The sequence below is a fragment of the Motacilla alba genome, chromosome 9 (assembly GCF_015832195.1).
Source record: "Motacilla alba alba isolate MOTALB_02 chromosome 9, Motacilla_alba_V1.0_pri, whole genome shotgun sequence".
Taxonomy (NCBI): Eukaryota; Metazoa; Chordata; class Aves; order Passeriformes; family Motacillidae; genus Motacilla; species Motacilla alba.
The window spans coordinates 21983898-22004472 of record NC_052024.1 but is presented as its reverse complement, the minus strand read 5'-3'; the positions used below and the strand labels follow the sequence as shown (position 1 = coordinate 22004472).

The following is a 20575-nucleotide window of genomic DNA, read 5'->3' as shown; positions in this document are numbered from 1 at the left end:
CATCAGGTTTTAAATAGCAGAGCTGTCTCCTGCCATATGACAGCTCCCTGCTTTTTATTTTTGTGTGACATTAGGAGATGAAATGTTGTGTATCTGTTTCTGGTGTATCTCATCTAATTATCAATTATGAAGTGTCAGATTACAAATGTGCAAAGTGGAAAAATCAGACCTGGGACTGTTTTGTGGTTTGAGTGTGACAAAATAGGTTCTTTATTAATTACTAGGGAAGTTATTTGTTTTAAAAGAAATTTCAGCTTCCAGATGTTCACAAATGGGAATTATCCCACAATTTTTAAGCTAACAAAGTTCTTGTATGTATACATATATCAAATTGGCTATTCTGAGAAATTTTTCATTGCATTTCATGGGAAATTAGGTCATTTTCTTTAGCTGCATGGCATTACCTATGGAGATCACTGAGCCTATTTGCAAAGTTTAGCAAATAATTGGGCTTTTTTTAAGATTTTCAGGGTTTAGCTTCTCAGCTTCCTTGTTTTCCTTTAGGATGATGTCATGGTCTAAGCTTCCTTTTGAAAATATGAGCGCTGTCTGCAGGACTGGGGTGTAGAGCTGGGCTCCAGGGCAGCTCCACAGCGAGCCAGCTCTGTGAGGGAACACTTCTTTAATCCATAGGTCATGGCTTTCTGCAATAGAAATGTGATTTAATTTAGAAAATAGAGAGCAATATTGTATTGAGGCAATGCTGCTCTTCAGCCATACACTATTTTATCATCAGCCCTGTTTGAGGGCAGTGCTTGCTCTTCATAATATTTTCCCCCACCACTCAACACAGCCCATCTTCTGAGAAGGCTTCTCCTGCAAACCCCCTGCTCTTTTGTTTACAGGTGGGTCACTTCTGCTGAATCTTCCCCATTTTAGACACTTTTCCTTACCTCCCACCAGTGCAGTTTTTTGCCTCCTCATGCCCTCCCAGAGGAACACTTGGCTCTCCACCTCCCACCACCTGAAGATGCTGGTGGTAGCACAGCCCTTGAGTGTAGATTAGTGGAGTGAGCACAGAAGAGAAGCAGCCCAGAGTGATTTTCCCATCCCACAGGTCAAAGAGGTCCTGCTGAACAGGTGCAATATTTGGTCCTTGGTCACAGCCCATTTTTCCTGTCCACAGCATTGGCAATGTGTCACCTTGCCCCTTCCCCAGTCCTTAGCATTAGGGATGGGAAGCTTTGCTGTATATTTAATTAAATTCAATTAAGAGATGCATTTCCTTCTCCACGGCCTCTGGTGCCCTGCTCTGCTCACATTAGGGAAGAAACCCTATTTATTGTCTCGTGCCAGAGCCATTAGAGATTTGTGCTGGGTTGATTTATTCCTCCTGCTGGTGAAGGTGCCAAAGCCCCCGAGGCCTCCATGAGTGAGAGAGAGAGGTCAGCTAACAGTGCAGAGTGTCCCCTCCTTCCCTCTTGGCTAAGTGAGGGATCTTCATTTTGATTTTACACCTGGGCCTCGTCCACACTGCTCCAGAGCTGCTCAGAGCAAGGCAGCTCAGGGTGGGAGGGAGCTCAGCACTCCCCATCCTGCCAGGGTGTTTAATATTCACCTTGCCTGTTCCTGGGACCCACCAGCTCCAGCAGCTGGAAGGACAGCACTCGTGTGGAAGTAATCAGATTGCAGGCAATGTGCTGGAGGATATTGAGGAATAATTTTGGCATCATGGGATTTGAATTGATCCTAAGCCAGCCATGCAGTGAGTTTTATACTCTGCTATCTAATTACAGGCAGTATGGACAGTGATGCCTTTTGTTGAAGCTGCCTAATGCTTTCCATTACCAGACCCTGGGTTTCAGGTGTTTGAAAATGAATTATGTTAATCTGGGCTGAAATCTGCCAAGCAAGCTCTGCCTCAGCTTCAGTTTGTGCTCAGAGATTTTATTTGGGGATTTTTTTGAGTGTCCACCTGAGGTATTTTAGGTTTCCAAGAAAGAGGCTTATGAAAAGTATGTTGCCTATTCTCTCTGTCTTTTTTTGTTTGTTTGTTTCTTTTTTTGTTTTGTTTTGTTTGGTTTGGTTTTTTGTTTGTTTTGGTTTTTTTGTTTTTTGTTGTTGTTGTTGTGTTGTTTTAATGAACTGTTTCACTGAGTGCTGTGATACCTCAGTGATACAGAAGTGAGGACCTGACATTTGGCATTTCTTTTTGGTAGAGATGTAACCTTCCTTTCTGAATACCCCATCCCTGGAAGCGTTCAAGGCCAGGTTGGATGGAAAGAGCAACCTGATCATGACAGGGCATCCCTGTTCATGACAGGGGGGTTGGAAATTGATGATTTTTAGGGCCCCTTCCAACACAAACCATTCTGATTCACTGCAAATTCATCCAAAGTTTGCAAACTTGAAAAAAGCCAACCAAACCCTCCAAAAATGTCATGCTGCATCTGGTCTGTAGCAGATGTACACAACTCAACATCTGAATTTAGCCTTAATTCTGTCAGTACTAAACATGCCTCTTTCTGGAGCTGTTAGAGCTCAGCAGAATCTTGACTGAAGTGGCTTCTTGTGGTGAAAAGAGACCACACTGGTTTGGAAAATAAATAACTACAGAAAAATTTGCTCAGCCAGAGGCACTGATAACGGGGGTTTGACATTTCATGGTGTGTGAGCACTTGAATTTTCAGATTCCTTGTTCTTTTAAAGCTAAAGCTTCATTTTGTGGAGAATAATCCATTAAAGTCACTTGAAATCAAAGCTACTGGACACCCTATAGAACATTAGAGCCCATCATTTTCCTTTTCTCCTGGGCAGTTTTGATGGCTGTGGACTTCTAGTCTGGAAGAAAAGTCTGCAGTTTCATGTGTTACTTATTCTGCATGCAAAAAGGGATTTTAAAGACTGCAAACAAATAAATCCTCCTCTTGCAGAGGAAAGACACTAAGAGGAAAATTTTGAACCAGGAGGAAATCTATTAATTTAACCTTTGGATTAAGTTATCTCTTTTCTCTCATTGTGAAGAAAGAAAAGGCCCAGGGATATTTGTACATTGAGTTGTGGAACTCCATGAAATAGCTTCAGTATATCACTTTTTCCCTAAATCTTCAGAAAAGTACTTTGAAAATCAGAATTGTACAACCAGGAAGCAAAACAACATTTGTGTCTACCCAGTAGAATAGTTAAAATTTTCTTCTCCACAAATTTCTGTGTTCTTACCAGAATTTTCACAGAAACACCCTATTGTCTTTTTGGTAAGTGTAACAAGAGCTTTGCACACATACTCCAAAAACCTCCCACAAACCACTGGTAACCAGTCAGGGGATCTGGTGATGAGCTGGTTTTTCCTTTGGCTTGGTTGTGCTATAGTTCTGGTCTGTATTGTGGAAATATTTAGTTCTGCTCCCAAAACCTGAGCCAGAGCTCTGTAGATGTGCTGAACTTTTCACTTGGCAACCAAGCTTCATTTGCAGAACAAACTTTTAGCTGTGATGGGATTGAGCTCCTGCTCTTTCTTGTGGTTTCAACATGGATGGGGTCCAAGAGATGACAAGAACGAGCAGTGTAGAAAAGAAGTCCAGGGAGAAATGGTGTCTGAGAACCAGGCTGGGAAGCTGGAAGCCTTTCTCAGATGGGGAGAAAAGGGCTGACAATGGGTCGGAGACTGTCAGCCAAGTTGACCTCCAAGATCAAGGTGGTTTCACACCTCCCTTCTGTCCCCAGGGACTTGCTCTCCCACAGCACTGCATCATGGTCACTGACACACTGAAAGGCATAGAAGTTTGGGTGAAAATTTACTGTTTAGCTGAGAAACCTGGAAGATGTCACATTCAGCAAGCGCAGGACACTCTCCTGGATCAGGGATCCAGGCTTCTTTTTGCCACTCCAATGCATGCCAGAGGTGCTGCAGGGATGAGAGGCTCTGACAGGAGCCTCTGCAATGCAGAACAAAAACCATGCAAGGTGGCGATCCAGTTCCATCAACCCCTTTGTATTATTTTGGGTGATATCTGAAGAAAACAGGGTAGCAGAACTGTCTGTTCTCCACCATCCAAAGCTATCCAAATCTACAGTGCAATGGAGACTGCAGGAATTTTGTCACTGCCATTTTTCACAGGCAGCAGCACTGAAAGCGGAGCGTTTGCTTACCAGATGACTGCGTTAAGTTTTCACCTGGGAGCCAGCTGCTTAACCAAACTCATTGAAAATATCACCCCTCTCTGACCAAAGAATGAGAGTCTGGGTGAGCAGAGGCACCCAGCTGTGAAAAATGAACACTGAAAACAATGAAGTTGTCAGTTCTCTTACCAGGATGCAAATAAATACCGGCTCTGTCAGGCTGGCAGTTCTGCTGGACCATTAGTTCAGCACAAAGACATTCTGCAGAGCAGGGGATGACAGCTGATCCATCACCCCCAGTGATCCAGCCCCTCGATAGAAACCTCTTCAGAATGGGCTGTGATACATATTTTTAACCCACATTATTGGGTTAGGCCTTCATAAGACACATTATCTCTAAGCTGCAGAGTGTTGCAGAGCAGTTTTGGTTTATGTATCTTAATTTGCAGAATATTTTAAATGCCTTTTGCAGTTTATGTGTTGGCTGCTATTGTGGACTTTGCAGTGCTGAGTTAACAGTTGAACTTGATGATCTTAAAGGTCTTTTCAAACCTAAATGATGCTATTACTGTTTCTAGAGTCAGACATGGTTAATATATGGGGTTTTATATATAAATATATATTTCCAGGCATGGTAAAGTCACCATTTCTTGAAGTGTTCAAAAAGCAAGTAGACCCAGCACTTTGTGATTTGGTTTAAGGATCATGATGATATTTGGCCAGAGGTTGGACTGATGATCTTGAAGATTCTTTCCAACCTCAATATTCCATGATTTTATATGGACTTAGGCACCTTTATGAAGTGAAAAGTGTCACTGGAGCACAGCTCCAACCTGATTTCCCTGGCACTGCGTTGTGCTCTGTGCTTCCTTGGACACTTCCTGATGGGGTTTTATGGAATTCTGTCATTGCAGCCTGCCCGGAGAACAGCTATGGGCCGGGCTGCAGGAGCAGTTGTCACTGTCACAACGGAGCTCTCTGTCACCACGTAACCGGGATGTGCCTCTGTAGCCCGGGCTGGAAAGGAGCCACCTGCCAAGAAGGTACAGTTGGAAATTCAAACCCCTGCCCTGTGGATTTTAGGGGGGAAAAATAAAACCTGTGTTTGGGGAAAGCTCACTGGTATTTTAGCTCTCAGCTCGTTGCCCTGTGTTGCTGTTGGGTTTGGATCTGCAGTGACGTGAATTGGTCCATTAAATTAATCCGTGGCACTGTGTTGTAGGATCCCAGAGTGCACAGGGCAGAGGGTTGAAACAGCCATAAACTGGAAAGAGAGCTGATTTTGAAGGCTGATGAAGGGCAAAAAAGTCCATAAAACTCCCAATTATGATGCTGAAATGAAGCTCTGTTTCTTTTCTGTGGGCTGCTTTACTGTCCCATGCACCAGACTGATCCTCGGCATTACCTTGTGCTGTTCCAGACAGAGCCTAAATCCAGAACATGTGAAAGGTATTGAGCCTTCCAGCCTTGGCAATCAGACCCATACATGAGGCTTAAGCACAAGTCCAGCTCCACAGAGCCGTAAGAAGAGGCTGGCAAAGAAAGGCTGCACTGTGGCTAGCACTGCACACCCTATTCCATGCATCCCAGGCAGTAGGAAAAGCCTGCCCATCCCCATTGCAGAAGCTCCTTGCTCTGTGCCTTCCCCACGAGGTCTCTGGGGTGGCAGCAGTACCGTGGAGCTGGGAATGCTGCTATGGGTGCTCCTGGGTAAGCAGGGATTTGGAATCAGCCCCTCCACTCAGACTCTGCCCTTCAGCATCCCAAGAGGATTGCTAGGGAAAGGGGGTGAAAGCTGGAATGGGTAGAGTGATATTTAAATTTAGCACATTCCCCTTTTAAAACTTGATATGAAGAGGCCTTTCCATGAAGGATTTAAAAATTGGGAAGACACCAAACTGTTCTTGATGATATGTACCTAAATTTTTGTTTTGTCCGAAGGCCACAAATACAAATCCAAAATGAAAGTTACAAAAGCTGTTTCAAACACACCTTTTCTATTTAAATACATGTTTGGGGATTTCTTTTCTCTTTGAAGTGAGGAGGTAGGATAACTATGTGAGGCTTGGGGAGCCACCCTCTGGTGCCTGTGCTTTTCCAAGTGACAGCTTGCCCTTGTTTCCATCTTAAAAAGGTGTCACTCTGGCACATGGCAGAGGTGTGTGGTTTTTTGCCAAAAAGTTAGGCTCTATTCATAGAAGCTGGTTGTGGTAGGAATTAATAGACTTCCCTAATTAAAATTAGGAAAATGGTGAAATTTCATCAGCCAGCTGTGAGCAGCAGGATCAGTTAGAGAAGGAGCTGTGATTTTAAGAGGACTGTACAAAGAAATTCTGAGAACAGGGAAATCAAGAACTGCACTCCCCAGTGTTGAGAAAGCTGGAAGGAACAAAATAATGGGTTTTGTAGGTACAAACAGAAAGTCTCAAGGTTATTTGGTGAGTCACTAATTCTCTTTATCACCTACTTTGTTCCAAGACCAGCTTTACAATGGTCACAGTAATTCCTTACTGGTTGCATCCCCATTTCTGCTTGGTTGTACCTCCCACAGCATCTTCCAGAAGGGCTGTAAGGTGTTGAACCTGTGTCCTCCTGCACCTCCTCATGGAAGGTTTTCCCTGCCTCCCTTCGCAGCCTGTCCCCCAGGGTGGTACGGAGCAAACTGCCTGCAGCGCTGCCTCTGCCACGGCCAGGCCACCTGTGACCCTGTGAGCGGCGAGTGCCAGTGTCCCCAGGGCTGGACGGGGACAGCCTGTGAGCTGGGTGAGTCCCACCACCCCCACCACCCCTCCAGTACCTCGGTCCAGTCACTCTGGAAGGAAGTTCAGTTGTGCTGGGGTCAGGTTTGAGACAACCGAGAGGAAAAAGGATGGAAAGCACCAGGTGGGAAGAAGTTAAAAAATAAAAAATGGGGTTGTTTAGTCAAAAATGAGAAGGCCAAGGGGAGATAAGATATTGGTACTTGAACATTTCCATGATGCTGGAAACTTGCTGGGCAGAGGAGAGGAATAAGCTGTTCTTTGTCCCTTGGGAACAGGGAGGATAGCTAGTGAGCTCCTTTTAAACACAAAGAAAGAAATGCTCAAAGAGGGAAAGGGTGAATTTTGAGAGATTTTTTTCTAAAGGAGGCTTCAAAATTTCCTTCACTGAAGGTTTTTAAGCCCAGTTTAGGTGGCTCATCATATTGCAGAAGCATGAGGGAGTTCCTGCTGGGGTTGCTCCAGCCTGACCCCCCCATCAGCCTCCCCATCCAATTTCAGAGTGTGGGGACGAGCAGTTTGGAGAGGGCTGTGAGCAGAACTGCAGCTGCCACCACGGCGTGTGTGACCAGCCCTCAGGGAAGTGCCTCTGCCACGCTGGCTGGACCGGGGACCGCTGTGATGTTGGTAAGGGCAGCTCCTTCTGCAAATCCTTCATTTGAACCGTCAGCCATTTCTGCCAGTTTTCTAGTTTTTATCTTAAATTTCCAGTATTCTGCGGGCCAGTTAGGATTTATGCACTCTCACCCCATCTCAGACCCACAGGCAGGTCTCTGCCCAGCCATGCTCTTGTCCGAATAATTTTATCTCCTACCCCTGTTCCCTGCCTGCTAAGAAAATGAAGATATTTCTCTGTCTCACATACACAAGGAAGAACACATGAAAGGGAGGGAGTTTTAAGGAGAATTTGCCAGATCAGCCACCTGCTGCTGAGTCTCTGTGGGTCATTGGTGGAAGCTCAGCAAACTGGACTGTGATGGTTCAGACAGTTCTGATCTGGCACACGACCCGGATTTGACACAGCTGTTTGGCACGCTTAGAGCCATCTGAATCCCTGAAGTAGGGATTAAATCTCATACACAGGTGACTTAAAACATGCTTTCAGCTCAGCCACAGAGGTGCTGTGCTTTTAGCAAGCCACAAGCAGCTTTCTGGGGTCTCCTGAGGTGCTGAGGACTCGCAAAGCCTCATCCACCAGAACGACCTGTAAAGCCTTCTCAGTGCCCACCTCCCTTTCTCTGTGGTCACTTTGCAGGGTCCTGGGAGGTGGAAGCAGTTCATGGGCACAGTTCCCACTGCTCAAACAGCTGTCCCTGTGTGCATAGTTGTGTCAAAGCAAACAGCATCACCCTCTCCAGGGATCCATCTCCCTCTCCTGGATTTACACTCCAGGCTGTGACTCAGTCTTTGTAAACTTTCCTGTGCACACTCACTAGCAGCCAGCATTAAATGCTTCTAATATTTTTAATATCTTCAGTGATATTTTCTGGCCACGCTGTCTGCTAAATATCCTCCTGAGCTCAGGCAGGGAGGATCCTAGCTGGTGGCCAGTGGAGGCTGCTCCCCAGGCAGCAGGTTGTGAGAAGCAGGACTCCTTTACAACTAACCAGTATGATTAAGCAGAAGCCATTTATTCTTTAGATTATACTCTATCTATATATTCTACAAACTACTGCACGTGCTAATTACACACTTTTTGATTGGTGCTTCTATCTTGTCCGTGTGTTCTGCATGTATATACAGTCCAGGTGGTTCACAGCCCTCTGTTATCTAGTTCTTGCAGTCTTGGTATTCTGTTTCTCAGCCTCTTCTTTCTTAATTTAGCACAGTTTATGTCTTGGTAACTATTGTATTTGCGGGGTGCCCCAGCGAAGGGAGGAGTGATAAATCTGACCCCATGTTCTCAGAATGCTAATTTATTATTTTATGATGCTCTGTTATATTAAAGAATGCTATACTAAACTATACTAAAGAACACAGAAAGGATACTTACAGAAGGCTAACAAGATAATAATGAAAACTCGTGACTCTCTCCAGAGTCTTGACACAGCCTGGCACTGATTGGCCAAAGAGTGAAAACAACCTGCGGTAGAAACAGAAAATAAAACAATCACTAAACAATCTCCAAACACATTCCAAAGGAGCAAAACACAGGAGAAGCGAATCAGAAAATTGTTGTTTGCCTTTTTCTCTGAGGCTTCTCAGCTTCCCAGGGGAAAAATCCTGGGCGAAGGGATTTTTCCAGAAAATGTGAATACCGCAGGTAACCTTGACGAATTCCTGAGGGTGCTGATAAGAATAACTAGAAGCAGCCTGGCTGCTGCACAGTGTGGCCTGAACCTTGCAGATACGTTGCCGCAGCAGGTAGAAGGTTGCTCTCTCTGCTCACCCCCAGGCTGCCCCCCGGGATTTTTCGGCGAGCGCTGCGAGGAGCGGTGTGACTGCGCCCACAGCTGGTCCTGCCACCCCCAGACAGGAGCGTGTCACTGCCAGAGGGGGTGGCGAGGGAGGCACTGTGACAAACGTGAGTGAGGGGAGCAGCTGGGTTTGGGGTGCACGTCCCCCCAGACCTCTCAGCCGTGGCTGGGTATTTTCACACCCTCGTTCCGCGGGGTTGGGCCGGAGGTGCTCGCAGGGATGGGTGCATGGAGGGGGTGGCTGTGGAGTTCTTGTGGGTTTTTTTTGTTAAGGGTGGGTGGGATTAAATGTGTGAGATGGTATTTCTTGTTTGGATTTGGATTTAGGTGTTTGTTGGGTTTTTATTTATATTATAGTTTTACAAGCCGTGAGTTTTATAGTATTTTATTTTAATAAGTTTAAAATGGGCTTGTATTTTTTAGTAAGTTTTTTTAAGGATAAACTGTCTAATTAAGAAATTATACTTAAATTATTTTTATTTTTAACTTAATAACTAACTTCTTGTGGTTTGTAATGTACATTTTTTTTTCTAATTACATAATACCACCCAAACCCATGAAGAAGGAGGTGAAGAAGAAGGACTAGCTTCTGCCCTAAAACCTCTGTCTTGCTTTATATATATTACTATATATTGAAAATTTAGGTCCACTGACAAGGGGAGAGAATGATGTATCTGACTCTATCTTATTAGAAGGCTAATTTATTACTTTATTATACTGTATTGTATTAAAGAATATTATACTATACTATACCAAAGAATACAGAAAAGGTACTTACTGAATGCTAAAAAGATAATAATAATGAAAACTCGTGACTCTTTCCAGAGTCCCCACACAGCTTGGCCCTAATTGGCCAATGAGTTAAAACAACTCATATTGGAGTCCAATCAAGCAATCACCTTGGGTAAAACAGTCTCCAAACACATTCCACATGAGCAAAACACAGGAGAAGCAAATGTGATAAGGATTGTTTTCCTTTTCTCTGAGGCTTCTCTCTGCCTTTCAGCTTCCCAAGAGAAAAACCCTGAGCAAAAAGATCATGTTCAGAGAACGTAAATACCACAACTATATTCTAAATATATAGATTTTATATATAGATATGTATATAAAAATATATATTGTATATAAACTATATTCTAAATATATTCGATACTATATATTACTGTATTCTAAAACTTTATATCTTAAAACTTTATGTTTTTCACCTCGTGATACAACACACTTCTATTGAAATTACTCAGTCATAATCCCGGTTCTGTCATTCAATTTTGGAAGCCTTCGGGTCAAACACAGCATTCTCTTGGCAGTCAGTGCCTGCCAGCACAGAAAGTGTCAGATTCTCAGTGATCAGGGTTCCAGCAGGTGTCTTTGTCCCCCCTGCTGGCCCTGACGGGGTTGGTGTCCCCCGCAGCCTGCCTGCCGGGCCGCTACGGCGCGGGGTGCGCGCGGCGGTGCCGCTGCCCCGCGGGGAGGCCCTGCCACCACCTGACGGGCGCCTGCGGATGTCCCCCGGGATTCACCGGCCACGGCTGCCACAAGAGTGAGTTCCTCACCACAGCAAAAATGCTTCCCTTGTCAGTTCCTTCGTAAATTGGTTTGCTGAATCAGGACGTGGTGATGCGGTGCCTGAAGAGGGAGGAGACAGCAACCTGATGGGAGGGAAGATGGTCAAGGGTGCTTGTCCCTTGCCTAGGTGGTTTGGCCAGCTCTGAGCCCTGTTTGGGCTGCTGGGGTTTGTATTGTATTTGCAACGAATGCCCTGATGAAGGCAGGAACGATGCATTTGACTCCATGTTCTCAGAAGGCTAATTTATTGCTTTATAATATTATATTATATTAAAGAATACTATACTATACTAAAGAATACAGAAAAGATACTTACTGAATGCCAAAAGGATAATAATGAAAAACTCGTGGCTCTTTCCAGAGTCTCGACAGATCTTGGCCCCAGTTGGCCAATGAGTCAAAACAACTCACACTGGAGTCCAGTGAAACAATCACCTGTGGGTAAACAATCTCCAAACACATTCCAAAGGAGCAAAACACAGGAGAAGCAAATGAGATAAGAATTGTTTTCCTTTTCTCTGAGGCTTCTCAGCTTCCCAGGAGAAAAATCCTGAGCAAAGGGATTTTATTTAGAATGTGAATGCCACAGGGTTTGTCCTCTCTGTGTTTGCATCTGTGGGGCTGGCAGGGAGCAGCCAGGGGCTGAACTGGCCCCAAATAGGCTGAGGATGTGCCAGTGGAGCCCTGCCCTGCCCACAGCCAGTAAAGCAGCAGCTCAGCTTCTGTTGGCCTTGTCCCTGTGCTAGGCTATCTATTCCTGCTCTCAGAGCTCATGGAAAGGACATTTTTTGCTTTCTTAGCATGGAGTTTGGTCCCTCAGAGCTGTATTTGGAATCAGACTCCTGCTTTGACCCCAGCTGCAACGCTCTGATTTTGTTCCTCCCTACAAAAGTTTCCCTGAGCCCTGTTTTAGCCAAAGAAGAGCCAGCAATAAATAAGAATTGAAAGGACTGACATCGGTGTCCATTATCCTCCACCAGAGGAATCTAAATGCTGACCCACAACCAGGGCAGCTTAATGGAAATGAGAAGTAAGAATTAAATGTGGAAAGTCCAAAACCTGTAGGCAATGTGGCTGTCAGCAGGCAGAATGAAACCTGTTGATGTTGATGTTTCAGCAGCTTTGCAAGTTTAAACTCTCTGCAAAAGGTAGAATGTCTTTATCCACACGCCTGGTCCCTTCGGAATTATACTGTTATTTTAGTCAATTTCACCTGACATTTCCCTATGATTTTTTTTCTAGTGACAAGAAAATTGTATCTGGCCCTTGACAGTTGTGCACAAATTGACTGAACAAAACAAAATCAAGCATTCAAGTAACCCCCAAGTAAATGTAATAAATCCCAAGTCCCGGAGGAGAGCGTCATTCCATAGGCAGGGATTTTATTTAATAAATTTCAGCCTGCTCTTTGTTTGCGCTCTGTATTTACCAAGACAAATTTAATTTATTGGTTTGCATTTCTTCTTCCCAAAGCTTGTCCAGCGGGCACGTACGGGCAGGACTGTCACGGGGTGTGCCAGTGCTCTGCTGAGAATCAGGAATGTCACCCTGTCACTGGCCACTGCTCCTGCAGCCCGGGCTACCATGGGGCCCAGTGCCACCTCCGTGAGTATTTTTGGGGGTTTCTGCCTTTCTGACAGAGAACTGGGTCTTGCAGGAGCATCTGCTGGAGCTTTGGGTTCATCTGTGTCAGTACAGTGGTGACCGAGAGAAGTAGAGGCTAATTATAGTACAAAAGTTACAGTATTACAAATAAATTATAGTATAGGAAGTAAGCATAGGGTGGGTTAATTTACTCTAAAGAAATGCAGTTGTATTATTGCAAGGAGTTTTTTTTTTAATTAAAAGTTCTAGAAAAATAAATTAATTATGTTAGTTCAAAAATGTAATTAATTCAATCCTTCAAATTAATTTTTAAACCCACCAGATTTACCAGCTAAGTTCTTCCCAATCTCATGCCACGCTAAAGAATGTAAAGATCATTCTCTGCATTGCATCTCTCAGCTATACCTGGATTTTGTGCAGCTCTCTCATTTCCAAATGCTAAGTCCAAAATACTTCCCGAAATCTCTGCATGCTCAAGTAAGGACAAATGGTTATGAGAAAACAACAAGCTGAAATTGGCAATAAATCCAAGTGATTCATAAAGTCCTTTCGGTTACAGAGCCTTCTGAGGAACAATCAAATTAAACCAACTGTTACTCTGGATTGAAAAATGGTGACTAGTGTAGAGGACAAAATGCCAACTGGCCCAATGCTCCATCATAAAAAAAATATTCCCAGATCCACATGGCTCATGCCGGTATTTTAGGACATCTGTAAAGTTGTTTTTGGTGGAATGTGGCAACTGATAAGAAACATATACCAAAGCAGCCAATAAAGGAGACAGTTAATTACCTTTTTATTTACAACTTTAATTTTGGTTCTACTCCACGGCCTGTAATAGTCTCATTTAGAGGAGGAAAAAAAGGGAAAAAGAAAAAAAAAGCTGTTGTCTTTCTTGCTCAGTTTTTCTCTCTTTGGTGAGTGCTGATTTCCCTTTCTTGGGAATCCAGCGCAGCTCTGTTTGGCTTAATTGTCTTTTGGAGTGACAGTTTGGATATAAAAACCAGCTCTAGTAAGGGTTAAACCACTCTTTTATTCCTTGAGCAGAAAGAGGAGAAAGACTTGCTTTAGAGATGAGCCTTTGTATTGCCATCACATCATCACAAGTTATTCTTTAAAATATAAATTATAAATAAAATACAAAGGATTGATTCTGTCCTCCTCTGTGCATCAGTTTTTGCTGTAAGTGAGATCGAAACCTGGCCTTCAACACTGGGGCTGGAGCCATCTGGATCCATTATACATTAGTTTATAATAAATGTTGCAGTAAAGCAGTAGTGGAGATCAACTATTTAACAGGATCATTTTAAAATACTTAATCATGGTCAGCCTTTATGTAGCAATTTCTCAGCAGTCATTACCTGTGCGTGTAGCACTAAATCTCTCATTACAGTAAACGTCCCCAAACTTACTTAGATACTCCAGGTTTTATTTCAGAATTTTAAAATTTCATGCTTAAACAATTACAGTGAAGTTGTGATAGTAAAGATATAAAAAGACTCATTGCAAAATAAAATGTGTTTTGCTGCATTCAGGAGGGATGTTTGCCACGGATTTCTGTGTAGCTGGGATTAAACCTAAAGCGTGTGAGATTTGAGATTGCATGTTGTTTTGTACTCTGAGGTTCCAAAAATGTACAGCAAGCTCTTAAACATGCATTTGTTAGATATTTATTGGAGAAATAATGAAATGATGAAAGTTCATAGAAAAATACTCATCTATGTTGGTGTTGCTGCTGTTGTCCCCTGTGCCACTTGTAGACAGACACAAAAATAAGAAGGAAAACAGTTAATTGTGGGTTAAGTTCAGGTCAGTGGAGGGAGAGATTGTGGGCCTGATTCTGAAGAGACTGACTGAAAACCAAGGATGGCTTGCGTGACTTTGGTGGGAATACTCCAAGTTCCTGCTGTCCTCCCTGCAGGGAAAGCTGGGGCTGCTCCAGGGTGAAGAAGCTCTCGATGGAATATTAAACCAGTGCAGGGAGCCGCTCCCAAACGGGCTCTGGTCCAGTCAACATGTGGTTGGATGCTGCTGGAAACAGTTTCTGGCAACTGTTGCTGTATTTATGAAAAAAGGTTCAAGAAAGTATCTATAAAAGGTGTAGTTGGCTGGGAAGTCAAATTTCCAGGAGCCAAGAGCAATGGGGCTTTCATGTTCACAAATTTTGGAGTGAGGAGCTGAAAAAGTCTCTTGGCACGGTGCAGAGGAAGCAGACAAACCAGCAATAAGGTTCCCATCACTTGTCCATAACTTGGTGGATGGGCAGATCTACTTGTAAAAAGGAGTAAAAAGCAGTAAGTAGTGGTGAAATTACTTTTTTAAAAAAAAGCACAAAAAAAGGCATGGTATGTTTCTGTGACATTGAGCTGGGAGCACCCAGAGCCAGAAAGATCTCACCAGCTTTACCCTCAAGCTGAAGGTGACAGGATGTGTCAGAAGGGATTATTTGACAATGTGATTTAATAGCGTTGGTCAGAAAAGCCTCAGTGTGTGCAATTGCTATGGAAAGATTTAGGGGCTCTTGGTCATGACAAACCCACTCAAAGCAGAAGGAAAATCAGGAAATGAGGTGGAAATCTGGCTGCCACTCTTTTGTTTGCAGAAAAAAATGTAAGTCAGAAGCACAGGAAACTGTTAAATTAGAAAATGTCTTTATGAGATAACTGGTGGTACAAGAATAGCCCTCTTTGCAAAGGCAGAGCCCACTGAAATGGTGGGGATGTGGTGCAAATTGCCCTTGTTATCTGCATCAAAATTCTTCTGCAAAGTACAAACAGATGAGTGGCCTTGTTATTGAGCATGTGCACGGTGCTGCAGCTGAACATGCCCTGCATGTGCTGCTCCTTCTCGAGCCAAAATACAGGAAACACTGCAAGGACAAAGAATTTGGGAAGGAGGGAATTACTGCATCCCACTCAATCATGGAGCAGCTACTGCTGGCCTTGAGCTAAGGAATAGCGCTGAAAGCTTTGTCAGGGAGAAGCAGCATTTTTAGAGGTCTGGGAGACAGAATTTTAAAAAACAGGAGAAAATCCAAGTGATGACCAAAAGGAAAAGAAGGAGGAAAAAAGAAACTCACATAGGGTAATTAAATCATTGAATCTGGATGAGTCCTTAACTTCAAGTCTTGGTGGGAATGAAGGAGGTGTTGCAGGGCTCACTCCTTGATGCCAGGACTTGCACCCTGAACAGATTTTGCATCCTGGCAGATGGAAGCACTGATGACAGAGTATTCATTGAGAAGAATTTGTGTTTGGGAAGGGCTGGGGAGAGTATCTGCACATTATAAAAGCGTGTATCTGCTTAGTCCTGATGATCTGCTATCCTGGTTTGAGCAGAAGCCAGCGTTCAGTTTTATTTTAAAAGGCACCCCTTCAAAGCTTCCCCATAAGCTCTCCCTCAGTATTGAATAGTTCAGAAAAGCCAGAGATTTCTCCAGCCACTCAGGCCCTGCTTTCGTGCCTTTAGGAAAGACAGAATACATGAAGTTATTTATGCAGAGATTGCAAGGGATCTGTTGCTTGGAGACGTGAGCAAATATATTTTCAACCAGGTTTCTAAAGTAGCCACAGACTTTCCTTCTGCCAGGGAAGAGAAGGAAGGGGTGAGCAGAGAAATGACACTTGGAGGTAGTAGCACAAGTGGAACTGTTGGATGATGATCATACTGCTCAAGCACCAGCTTCTCCTTCTTCCACTACACTGGAAAATTAGGAGAATAACCTGCATTTCCAGAGTTCAGAAGTGGCACACTGGAGGTTCTCTGGTGCCCATGCCCAGCAGCTCTGCCCAGCTCTTCCCCTCAGTTCCAGCCTCCATCACTAAAGATCATCCAGAAAATGTAAACTAAGTGTGGCAAATGCATTTACACCTTCCTGATCTTTGATTCTACTTGAACATTAGTTGTCCTAAAAGTAACCAGAAATCCTCACTACCCCTGGAAAACCTCTCCATCAACTGTTACCATCTAACACTGGCTCAGCAATCCATCCAGGTACAATGATTCTTGTGGTTCTTACAAAATACAGCTGTTCTCTTTTTTTTCCTCAGAAAATTTTCTGGCTTTTCATTTAAATAATGTTCCTCCCATATCTTCTGAGGAGCTGTCTTCTGAAATTCTGAGTTGCTCTCATGTGCACATTTTCATGGTCTTCCATCCACAGGGTTGGAAGGGAGCTTAAAGCCCATCCAGTGCCACCCCTTCCATGGGCAGGGTCACCTTCCACTATCTCAGGTTGCTCCAAGCCCTGTCCAGCCTGGCCTTGGACATTTCCAGGGACGGGGAATGCACAACCTCACTAACAATGCCAGCTCCAGTTTGCAGGGAAGGAGTAGATTATAGAGGAAACAAACTTTCTCCAACTTATCCAACTTAAGAAGACGTGACCTACCCCATATCCATGAAACAGCTGCTAAAAGAGGCAGAAATGGCTCACAGCTTCTCACTGACCTGGACAAGCCGGGTGACTGCTGCCCAAAGGAAGAAGGAGAATGACCCCATCTTTCCTGTGTAGGAGGGAAAGAGGGAGTACATTCACTTGGAACAGAAATCCCAAGAACAGGGCTTGCTTTTCTTGCTACTGTCACATAAGGGGAATGGGAGAGCAGGGAGCCAGGAGCAGCAGCACTCAGTCCAGCTCTCCAGCATTTGACATTGCAATCAGTGCTGTCCCAAGGGCACTTTGTCCAGAGGAGTAATCTGCTCCTCAATGCCTACTGCCAGCCCTCTGGAAGTAAATAACATTAGAAAATGAAAATCAAACTTTGATTGAAAACAACGAAGTGCATAAGACATGAAATGCAACTGGCCCAGTAGCAGCCTGACCTAATTGCTGGGTATTTTTTCTTTTAAAACAGGGTGTCCAGAAGGTACTTATGGTTCAAACTGCCAAAATCCCTGTAAATGCATGAACGGAGGCCACTGTGACCCCGCGTCAGGAACTTGTGACTGCGCTCCCGGTTTCATCGGAGCCAACTGCAGCAAAAGTAAGCCAACATTCATGTTGTGCTTCTGTCAAAACACAGCAAAGAGAGTCATTTGCATAGGAGCTTGTCTGAAGAAAAACAGACAGATCCCAGCTACCTCTTCCTTGAATTGTAAATCAGGATTCCAGCTTTGTAAAAAATCTCTTGCAAAATATTTTCCCTCACTCCTGCATGCATAGAAGCAAGGACACTTACCCCAGGATTGCAACCTGCTTGCCCAAGTTTATTTCTAGAGCCAGCTCAGCATGAATTGCTCAAGTTCCTTCTTCCTGTCCAAAATTTTGAGGTTGAGAAATTATCTCAATATTTTGCTTCACACTATGGTGCCATTAGTTTCAATAAATGGGAAAAAGATCAAGTTTTGTCATGGCAAAACTGGTAAAGACTCCATGGCAACCCTACTGTTACTTCTCTGTTCCACAGCTAAATGCTGTGGCTGAATTTCTGTGCTGCTTCCAAAACTCTGGTCTCTGTGAAGTTCTCTTCAGCTTATTCACAGAGAGGCAATGTTTGAATGTTTGGCTGCCCATAGCTCTGCTCCTCATTGCTGGGCAGCATCAGTATTAAGGAAGGAAAGATGTTTTAAGCTGGAAGGATGAGCAGCTGGTGTTTCAGTTGTACATTCACTCTTCTGATAGGAAAGACAGTAAATATTCCATGTGAAATCATGGGTTACATTCATAATCACAAGTAGTCTCAGAAGGTAAAGCAGTCGTGTCTTTGGGTGGGTTTTGGCTTCGTGGTTGATGCTTTGAAGTGCATTAAGGGGAATAAAAGCAAAGCTAGCTCTTCCCCTAGGATTGTGGCTGTGTTAAAAATGAAAACTGCCATTGGATCCTGTGGGTGTTTAACAAATCCTGTGTTCCCTTCAGCCTGCCCTGAGAGCTGGTATGGGAAGGACTGTGCCCAGCTCTGTGCCTGTGGCAAAGGCCAGTGTGACCCACGGACCGGCGAGTGCACCTGTGTCCCCGGCCACACAGGACCTGCCTGTCAGCAAGGTAACAAAGCAGGGCCAGGTCACCTCGCCAGTGGGTGACACACTTAAAATAGCCAGCAAATAAACTCAGTGCCAGACATTGTTCACAGCCACGTTCCCCAGGGCCTTTGCTGATAAGGCTGAGGTTTGGGGCGCTCAGCCTCTGTCCCTCCCCACTCCATCACCCAGCCTAATCCTGCCCACACCTCCCTGCCACCCTCTGGGGCACTGGGCTCTCCAGGAAGCTGAGGGGCTACGTCAGGACAGAGTGTTTGGGTGAAACTGATAATAATCATGGAGTAGTGTCCCACCACCCTCGGGAGACCCTAATCACTTGGGATACATGTGTTTGCATTTATTCCCTGTCATCTTCATCCTTTCCTTGGGGTGCTAATTTTTGGGTTTTTTCAAACTTTGTTAATTCTCTGTAGTGTGTCCCCAGGGACAATATGGCCCCAACTGCCACCTGACGTGTACCTGTCAGAATGGTGGCATCTGTGACCACGTGGATGGCAACTGCACCTGCGGGCTCGGCTGGACAGGAAGATCCTGTGAGGAAGGTGATTTCCTGCTTCAATGGCAGAGGATTTGTACACTCTAGCTGGGGTTTGCAGTGTCCCCAGACACCCACAGACAAGGACAGTTTCAAAACTTCCCCTAGTTAGAACTTCAGATCTTTTTTCAAAGACAGTTTGCTCCTGAGTCTCGCTCATGAATTCCCTTGCACACTCCTTACTTCTTCTTCACTCCGTTATTTCTTCTCCAGTCCAACTTTTGTGTGCTTTAGTCCACAGGAATGTTGGGTTTTGTCTTCTTCTGTGTGATCCTCAGAGCAGGAGAAGCCTATGTCTTCCTCCTCACTGGTTGTGTTCTCTTTCATTTGACTCTGGACTGGAGTTGAGCTTCCCATGTGTAGACTGCCCAGATGTTCTGACCTCTTTCCAAAGCAATTGAGATTGTCCTGCTCCCTCACATTCTCCATGACGCCTGTCCCTTGTGCAAGACAAAGAACACTAACAGAATAAGCTCATATCCTACTCCAGAGTTTCTCCTATCAGCCCAGTCTTCCCACAACTGTCCTGTTCATCTCCCAAAAAACACTCTGCATTTCTGTGTTCCTATTTTTCTCTGTTGGTAAGAGATATGTGTATAGTTATGGACTTGAATGTTCAGGAAACTACAAGTTTACTGGTATGAAATAAAAGTAAATAGCTCTAAGTACACATTCAAGACAAATGTCATCATTAAATCATAACTGCCATGGCTCAATCTCCCCAACACCCTCCCAGATTCTCATTAACAGCACTTCTGTCCCTGACACCTCAAATATTCACCTCAAACTCCATAGGTATTTATAGCAAGAACTGGTTGTTACAGGGGAGAGTCCCTATATAAAAGTGTCATCTAGAAATGACATTTTTTAGCAGCATTCTGAGATGCAGTTGTACCACTCTGCATCTGCGGGGCTCCGTGCATCTGTGTGCAGAGGAGGAGCAGGGAGGGCAGGAAAGATGCAGCTGCTCACAGTGTGAGTGCTGTGAGGATTCAGTGGGCAGTGACTGTTCTCTGGGCACAGGCTCTAAAGCATTTGCAGTTAACCAGTGTCTGGGTGACCTAGCAAAGGCCACCTGTGGCCATCTCCATTGGCCTGTTCCTGGAGAGCTCTGTCATCACCCACAGGATGAGCTGGGGCTGCCAAGGCTCATCAGGGTGGTGCAGGTGTCCCCACATGGAGTAGAGGATTGTGGGTGTATCTCATAGATAAAACATCTCTGGAGTGGAGCACAGGGGGCAGACATGCCCACACTGTATAAGGAACTGTGTGTTGTATCACTAGAGAGAGCTTCGCTATTTATCTTTTGACAGAGCGAGTGAAATTATTGGAAAATTGAGTCTTGATCTCCACGGCAGTGTGGGTTTGAGTGTGTTGTGACTGGAAATCAAAGACAGCTAATCAGGCATCCTTTTAATAGAGATTAGAGATGATGTTCCTGGAAGATCCTGTCTGGCATTTGCAGGGTCCTCAATCTGATTATTTGGACGGCCGTGCTTGTTTAAGTTCGTCTGCCCAGATTCAAATTATCCCAGCAGTGGGAAGTTAACTTATTCAGAGATGATGCTGAGGTTAATTATATTGGCACAGTCCCTTCTGCATGACTTAGCTTTCAGTAATTTGAGACGTGTTTAGCTCTGTAAAAGCAGATAGCT

General features: G+C 44.4%; 1 protein-coding gene across 5 annotated transcripts in view; it reads left to right on the top strand.

The window, feature by feature from the left end:
* Positions 1-20575, top strand: part of LOC119704495 (multiple epidermal growth factor-like domains protein 6) — a 191808-nt gene that overhangs the window by 161612 nt on the left and 9621 nt on the right. For 4 of the 5 annotated variants that reach the window (XM_038145846.1, XM_038145847.1, XM_038145848.1 and 1 more), the window contains 9 exons: positions 4974-5102; positions 6694-6822; positions 7320-7445; positions 9214-9342; positions 10647-10775; positions 12275-12406; positions 17263-17391; positions 18264-18389; positions 18799-18927. In XM_038145846.1, coding sequence (XP_038001774.1) covers positions 4974-5102; positions 6694-6822; positions 7320-7445; positions 9214-9342; positions 10647-10775; positions 12275-12406; positions 17263-17391; positions 18264-18389; positions 18799-18927 — 1158 coding nt within the window. The remainder of the gene's footprint in view (positions 1-4973; positions 5103-6693; positions 6823-7319; positions 7446-9213; positions 9343-10646; positions 10776-12274; positions 12407-17262; positions 17392-18263; positions 18390-18798; positions 18928-20575) is intronic. The other variant, XR_005257979.1, reaches the window with a different exon arrangement.